At 39.0% G+C, this 8,554-nt stretch overlaps 1 protein-coding gene across 5 annotated transcripts in view; it reads right to left on the bottom strand.

Annotated features, from left to right (window-relative positions):
- Window positions 1-3,833: 3,833 nt before the first annotated feature.
- The window catches only part of npr1b (natriuretic peptide receptor 1b), an 82,119-nt gene continuing 77,398 nt past the window's right edge, over window positions 3,834-8,554 (bottom strand). For all 5 annotated transcript variants that reach the window (XM_036583539.1, XM_036583564.1, XM_036583534.1 and 2 more), the window contains 2 exons: window positions 8,274-8,372; window positions 3,834-5,803 (listed from right to left, as the gene is read on the bottom strand). In XM_036583539.1, the coding sequence (XP_036439432.1) occupies window positions 5,655-5,803; window positions 8,274-8,372 (248 nt within the window). In that variant the 3' untranslated portion in view covers window positions 3,834-5,654. The remainder of the gene's footprint in view (window positions 5,804-8,273; window positions 8,373-8,554) is intronic.

Below are 8,554 nucleotides of genomic sequence, written 5' to 3'. Positions count from 1 at the left end.
TATTACTTACAAAAACGCAGGGCTACAGATTATTTAGTATATTTTTCTCAAATATTTATTTATTCACTTATTTCTTTATTTATATTTGAGATGTAGGCTTGCTCAGCTGGAGGAGTGCAGGAGGCATGGCCATGAGGAGCCCTTATAGAACCCTTTTCAAAAAAAGAACAGAGCCATCTACAGCACATTCTCCATCAGTCTGAAGAACCTTTTCAGGATGCAAAGAACCCTTTAATCATGCAAAGGGTTCCTTGGGTGTTCAAGGTTTTATTTAGAACCATTTTCTTCACTAAAGAACCCTTGAAGAACCATCTTTTTTAATAGTCTATTCTTTCATTTAGCTTCCCACTATTATTTTACTTAGTTGGTAATTTACATTATTTCCATTTGTTCATTCAAAACAAATACACTAGTTAACATTCCCTGAAATTGGAATAAACAAGAGTTTCAAAGTGTTCCCTATTCCTTCACGCATATACAATACATGGCCAAAGTATCCAGACCGTAACCAGTGAAATCAGCTATTTTAAGGTGCACCCATTGCTGACTCAGGCTTAAGTGCATACACAGAGCTTGTATTTTGTCCATAGAAAAGCACTATCAATAGAATAGGATGATGTGGAGCAGCTGCACAAGAACCTTAGGTCACTATGGCCAATTCCAAGAGTTAACTAGAGGGGTATAAAGCCCCCCAGCACTGGGCTGTAGAGCAGTGGAAATACATTCTCTGCAGTTATGGAGCTCCATCCAGTATCTTTGGAATGAGATGAAGTGTCAAACCAATCATCCAGCATCAGTATCTGACTTCACTAATACTCTTGAGGCTCAATGTTCCAACACCTAATATAAAGCCTTCTTCGATAAATAGAGGCTGTTACTGAAGTAGAGAGGGACAAACTATTAATACCCTTGATTTCAGAACAAACGTTGGCTGAGCAAGTGCCTATAAACTGTTGGACATACAGTGTACAAACTAAATATGAAAATATGTAGAGTTTTTCTCAGCAATTTACTGTCCTCTTTGATGAAGTGCAGCGTAAACCAGAGGTTCTCAAACCGGACCTCAGGGACCACAAGAGTCCAGATTTTTGCCTTCAACCTAACTTAGGCATAGAGCAGAAATGTGGACCGTCTAGGGGTGCTTAAGGACCAGTTTGAGAACTACTGGCCTAAACCACAGCTGCTGGTGACGGAGATCCTTACCTTACAGGTGGAGTCCAGTCGTTGTGGGCGGGGCTTACGCACCTGCGTCAGCAGAAAAGGTATTTTGAGCTTCATCCATGTAGTGACTTCATTTGGCAAGGAAGAGCTCTGCCAGTCGGCTACTCAGTGTTAGAAATTCTCAAATGAGTGTATTAGCCGGTTTAAAATAACTAAAAACCAACAACCATAATCGACTACAACAGAAACAGCTGGAAAGCAGTAACTCTAACAACATCTGGACATGCCAGGAGCGAGCATCATCAGGAACCTTCAGTCTCCTAGTGTGGCGAGCTCAGTTGCTAAGCGAGGGAAGTCCCTTCAGACTCCTCCAGGTTATCAGGACATTCAACCAGTGGCTTCGAGGCATGTTTCACTGCGGGATATGGCGCTAACTCCTGCCCGTGTGCCTCCGTTCACCATCCCACCGCTGTGTGCGGCGGGGCGGCCTGGGGGCTGCTCTGTAGGGGGCGGCCCTCGGCGCCACACGCTGCCGGCCTCCGCTCACTCTCCGCGGTCTACCAGAGCGCTCAGCCGCCGCTGCTGCCCTTTCTCAGCACTCGGCCTCGCGGACATGGAGCCTCACACCTGCGCTTCTTCAGACCCGGCGACAAGAGCGGCGATGTCTCTGCTCCACCTAGCCAAAATAACCACCCCGTACGGCTTCATCACCCTGGGGGAAAGTCCCTGCGTCCGCCGCAGGGAGTCGCTGTTCTTCCAGGAGCACCAACCACAGCCAAGACCCAGCGAACAGGAGCAGCAGGTGGGTTTGCAGAAGGAAAAACAGATGTCTTCCCAACCAACAAACATTACTCTAAATGATACCTGATTCATTTATTTTGATCCTGTTTCACGGGTGTATTTCTTTAATTTTACAAAAAAATCGCACAACTTTCACTTGTGAACTATTAAAAATGTGGACTTCTCACGAGAGATGCACATTCTTATTTTTCATCTGTTATTTTCTCACATCATTCATCCATTTGTGCTCCTTATACATGTAATATAATGGTATAACATGATGAAATGGATTCCTATATAGCTGTGCTTGGGATCATGTGCTAATAACGTGATAAAGTGAAATTTCAGGGCATAACAGGTCACATGTGATTACATCTTATCTATGTCACGTGTTTACTTGTGAACATGTGTTTTATAGACACGTCACAAATAATCACGTTAAAGTACCTATCCTTTCTGTAAGGGTCAAAACTACAAATAAATTACTTTTAGCAGTGAACTGTAAATGTCAAAATAAATCCTTTCAATTTTCTGTTGATTAATATTTTTATAATTTTTCCAACCAGCAATTTCATTTGGTGTCATATGTGGGAGTTTGCCTACAATAGTTCTTTTGTAACCATGGCAAATAACTATAAATGTAGCTTTGATAGTTCATATAATCCCAGCTGGACCCAAATAAACACTGTATGATTAAATTCAATACTGTATATCTTGCTGTGTTTGCAGCCAGACTTTTAACTGATTTTTTTTGTCTTTATTACAGTGTATGAAATCAAGGACTGAGTCTTGCTCGCGCCCCCCTGACGTAGCAGCTCGCTGTTGTGTGGCTCTTCAACCGGAAAATGATCTTCACACTTCATGTGACTGTGCAAAAGCATACAAATGCACACACTTGTCCAGCAGTTCACCAAGAAAGGGAAGACTGAAGTATTTACTGAAGAAGCGCTTTGCAGCATAGGAGCCACTTCACTTCCAGTGACCTCTCAGAAACTACTTGCAGAAGAAGTTCCACAGGCAATTGCAGAGAGACACTCCTTCCAGAACAGAAGAGCTCAAGAAAGCAGCATGAACTGGTGAAAATGAGTGGAAAATGATGTGTTGAGATCTGGAGTGGAAGTTAATTTTCCGGAAAGAAACTTCTCCTTCGCATGTGCACATTTATTGTTTGAGTGATGAAAAACCTCAGTGTGATGCATTAATGTTTTTGAGAAGCTCATAAAAGTGTTATTTAAAAAGGTTTGCTGCTGTGTGTCCTGAATTCATTATGTTGAGTTACTGTATATATCAGGATGAATTATTTAGAAGATTTAATGACAGTGTTATTAAATATAGTATTTACTATTTGTTAAACACAATCAGTACAAACTCTGTCTGAGTCAATTTCTAAAATTCCCATGTTCACACTGTAGGAAAGCTACTCTGATTTCCTAAAAGAGTGGCCAGCAGATGGAGCTGCAGTTATATGTCAGTCAAAACCATGAGAGGAAAGTTTCAACCTGTAATGTCTGAGAGCCCAAGATTGCAATTTTGGAGGCTATGATTACACCAACTTGCTCCTTCTCCTGCCTCCGGCTGTAATTCTGAGAAATAAAAGTTACATTGCAATATTAAATAAAAAGCATGGGGTGAACATGTCATAACAGGGCAATGGTGTTATTACTATGTTACTATAGATGCCAATTGCAGTATTTCATGCAAGTAACAGTGCAGTGATGGCTAATGCTACAGTGTTTAATGCTACTTATTAAAAATCAAATGAATACACTGAAAATCATTAATACACAATTAAATGAGGGGTATGTATGAAACTAAACTCGCCAATAGTTTTTAAGATCTAATGATTAAGTCTTCCACTGAATAACAGAGGATATCTTAGTCCCACTAAAGGAACAGTCTCCAAAACCCCCAGAGCAAATATGCAATCAGTTTTTATACCATTTCCTTTCTAACATGAGCCAGGTTCATTTACTAAATTTGTACAATTAAAATCCTGACCTTCAGTGAAAGATCTGACATTTTAATCCAAGTGCAGATTTCAATAGGGAACAAAAACATCTCTTGTGTACTGGTTTCATGACCTGTTCATGTGCATATTAACATATTCTCAGTATATTTACCTCATTTGTATATCTGTCTCAATATATTTACTTTATTCAGTTTATGAATCTAAATTGCTATTCCAACAGATTTAACCCTTTTGAGTCTTCTTTTAGTCACTGGTTTTCTATTGGTCAGTCCGAATGCTTCTGTTTAATACTGAGGCTCACCTCACTTCTATATTCATTATTCTCATAGCTCTCTTTGTTATAACTCTCAATGTTAGGAAGACGGGCTCCCTCTTGATTTCATTAGCCTCTGTGTTTTTTCCTCTCGCTCTTTTAGAGTTTTCCCTTGCCTTGTATTTCTATAAAGCTGCTTTGTGATGACATCTGTTGTTAAAAGCACTATACAAATGCATCTGAATTAAACTGCAGTGGGATATTTTATGATCCAAAATAGATTCCACAATTAAATGTCAACACATCTCAAACTGGTAAAAAAAAACATTGTTCAAAGGCATTTCACTTTTTATAAAACAAATGCTAATTTGCAAAAACAAGGTAAGTGTTTCAGATATTTCAGATAGAAATATATTCAAATAAACTGCTAATTCACTTTGCTAAAGCATAGTTAGAGTGATCTACAGTTTACATTTCAAATGAACTTAGAAAACAAAAAAACACAGCAAAGTCAAAGCACATAGCCAGTGTCCACTCTGCTACCCTTCAGTATTGCCAGAGGATTCTCCAAGTGAAAAAGAAATTCAGCAGCATTGTTCATCAGTGTCCAGGTTCAGTCTTTTGCTAAGATTAATCACTACCTGATCTTTGGAGCCCTATTATGTTCAAATCAAAATAATGCATCCAAATTCTATAGCGTTCTCATGACTGTTCTAGATTACGCCTGAAACTGGTGCAGGTTTCTTACAAACACACAGCCAATAGGAGCTCTGTCTTACCAAATCCTAACAGTTCTCAAGGATAAATTCAGGAATTCAGGGCCTCACTATTGAGTATATACAGCTCCTGCAGTGGACTAATTGGCATAATAAGAAATGCTTTTGATTTACTGACAAAAGAATAACTAAGTACCATGAGCAGTCTTAACAGCTAGCTACAAGGTGAAGAACTACTGTGCAAGGACATCTTTCAAATTATAATTCGTGTTACAAAAGCATGTGTGATCATTATTTTCACTTCACAAAACTGAAATAGGCCAATATTCTAGTACAGCCATTGCCACCTGAAATCTAAATCACAGTCATATCGAATGGTCACCAGGCTCAGTTGGTCTTGTGCTCCACAATCCTCTAAAACAACAGGATTACACATTTACTACAGCATGGGACTAATAAGACTATGTGTTTACTCATGATTTTAAACAGGATTACATGTTCATCAGGAATACAGTTCAGCTGGAAACATGGCCTCCTCTTCCTTTTGTGGTCTTTATAAAAGCAAAAACAACAGTGAGTGCTGTTCATGGCATACAACGTGTCAATGTATCCATTAACCCAAAAAGTCAGAGCTCAACTCCAACAACATGTTGTACTGGGATGCGAGTGATGGAGTGTGCAAAGGAGGACAGGAGTCCTGGCAGCTGTGATAGCCTTCATGAGGGTCTTCATGTGGTCCACTAGTGCACTGTGTGGGTCCTGCACCTGGCTCCATTCACTCACTCATCTTGTTCTCTCCCAGCAACCAGTAGGTCCTCATCTTGCCCTTGCCCTTCATTTCCACATCTCCTCTCAGCTCCAGCTGGAAGCAGTTAAACTCCTGCAGGACGTCCCGTGTGGCTGAGGACACGTGGATCTTCAGGGCTGCCGGAAATATGCAATGTTCTTATTAAAGCATACCAACAGCACTATCATCTATGTCTGTGATTTTTTTAGTTGTTGAATTCTCTACTACCAGCAAGTCAAGACAAACAAACAAAAAAAAACAAACAAACAATAAACATGGACTTCACTAAACAATAAAAAGCCTTCCATCACATTTCAAAGGCTCCACTGTGATGTTTTATCCATTTTATCCACACTTATAGTCTGACAATACTCCATTAAAAATAAATAAATAAATATAGATATATATGTATACGTACATACATATATAAAATGTACATAAGTGGGTGTGTTTATCAGACTGTTTCTTACTGGAAGAATTAGAAGAAGAATTTAAAATATGCATTATCAACATGCAAACTCTGCAAAGATTGAAGCATGAAGAAGGTAAATTTAATGGTGATGCTTTCATTTACAGTATCCTAAGTTCTAAGTATAAGCAGGTGTGAGGTACAAGCTCAAAGTGCTCTATTATTATTATGAGTGCCAAGACAGTTCAACTGAAATATCCAACAGGTTCCAGTGAGTAAACTGATAAAAGACAGTAAAATACCTCACAATTATCTGGAATAACAAGGTGATAAGTACAAATGTACTCACACTAAATTTACACAGCACAGTAAATCTGAAACACCTTAAAGTACCGGCTTAGTTATATGTCGTAAAATGATGGTACAAAGACAGGTTTCTGAAGTAGATGTTAAGAATACCATAAAACCATAGTAAGAATCTGCTTTATTTTACAACTCAGATTCAGTTTAGTTTATACAGTGCTTGCCCCCACCCAATTTCTTCTATTTTTGTAAATTTCTCATATTTAAATGTTTCAGATCATCCAACTAACTTTAATGTAAGATAAAGACAACACAAGCAAACACAAAATGCAGCTTTTAAATGATTATTCCACTTATTGAAGATAAAACCTTTATCACCTATGTGAAAAATTGCCATCCTAAATTTAACGATGGTTGTGCCACCCTTGGCAGGAAGAACTGCAATTAAACTCTTGCGATAACTTGTGATGAGTCTTTTTCATCGCTGTGGAGGAATTTGGCCCACTCTCCTACACTGGAGGGTTTTTGAGTATGTACTGCCCGTTTAAGGTCTTGCCACAGCATCTCAATTGGATTCAACTCAGGACTTTGACTCGGTCACTCCAAACCTTAATATTGTTTTTTTTTGAGCCATTCAGAGGTGGGCTTGTTTGTCTGCTTTAGATCATTGGCCTGCTGCATAACTGCTTGAGGTCTAGGTCATGAATTGATGGGCGGATATTCTCCTTCAGGAATTTCTGATAGAGAGCTGATTTCATGGTTCCATCAATTATGAAAGGTTGTCCAGGTCCTGCAGAAGCAAAGCAGCCCCTGACTGTAATACTACCACCACCATGTTTGAATGTTGGTATGATGCTCTTACATTTCAATTACTTTGTTTCGCACTTATATTTAAAACTCTTTAGAACGTGGCATCGTTTGCTGCTTTTTGAGACCTCCTAGCCTGCTTCACGTTGCAAGACAGATTCTATTTAAGTGATGTTTACGGTTCTACAAGTCTGGCAGCAACCATGCCTGGGTGTGGCTAGTGAAATTGAACCCAATAGCCAACTGAATTTGGTTAAGTGGTTGATTTAGTAGATAAGGGGGCAATTACTTTTCACATAGGGCCAGGTAGGGTTAAACAAGATTTTTAACAGTGGAAATCAGTCTGAACATCCTCCAAAGTTAAAGTGTTATGGGGAGGTTTTCCAAACACATCATAAGATTTATTCTGAAATAAATTCAAATATGAGGTTTTATTTCTGTCTGGAAAATTGGTTCAGAATCCAGTACATTTTGAAAATGCGTGTGAACCCCATGGTTTAATTGCATGATGGCACCAACATTTGCATGCATTTTAAGAGATGTATAATTAATATGGTTGATATTAGCACTGTGAGCAGAGTGGCCTGACAATATGGGACAACGGCAGTACCTTTATGCTAGTCATCTCAAAGAGTTAGTTAACATCCCTCAAACTTTAATCTGCATCACTGATTATAATTATCCACTTTTTCCACATGTTCCATTCATTTCTCAGCACTGGGAAGAGAGTTAATTGCATTCAACTCTAAATCAAATCAAATCACTGGCTTTCATTATAAAACCAGGTTTTAGTAATTGGATGTCTGGCACTTTTCATTAGGAAGACTCTCAGTAACAGCAAGCAAATAAGATGAATCTGCTGTTCTGTCAGAATCCATTAACCTTTATGGAAAACATGAACAAGAAGTCTAGCATCAAAAACAATGCATGGAGTAGGAACAAGCTTGTAGGCTTTGACTGAACTAAACTCCTTTTACAGCCACAGTACTGCAGTAACAAAGCTGGCATCATTATACATCACACAGTATTTTAGCATTTTGATCTTAACAAGCAGAAGGAATTTGGACAGGATGACTAAAATTACTTACGTTCACCATTGGACTCCATACGTGACGATGTGTTCACTGTATCTCCAAATAAGCAGTACCGAGGCATCTTTAGTCCTACCACACCAGCACACACAGGACCTGAAACGCACAGATACACTTTCATGGATATTCATTAAGGAGAGAAACACTAGCTGCAGTTTATGATTTGGAAAGGTGACTCATGCTGGGGCCAAAGGACAGGTTTGTTGTTTTCCCACCTAGACCTTATTAAAATTTTCGTTTCCATCATTTATAACTGTGTTTAGCATAACTTTTGCTAA

Source organism: Colossoma macropomum, unplaced genomic scaffold (genome assembly GCF_904425465.1).
Source record: "Colossoma macropomum unplaced genomic scaffold, Colossoma_macropomum, whole genome shotgun sequence".
Taxonomy (NCBI): domain Eukaryota; kingdom Metazoa; phylum Chordata; class Actinopteri; order Characiformes; family Serrasalmidae; genus Colossoma; species Colossoma macropomum.
Note: the sequence above shows the minus strand (reverse complement) of the source record. Positions and strands in the feature narration are given on the sequence as shown.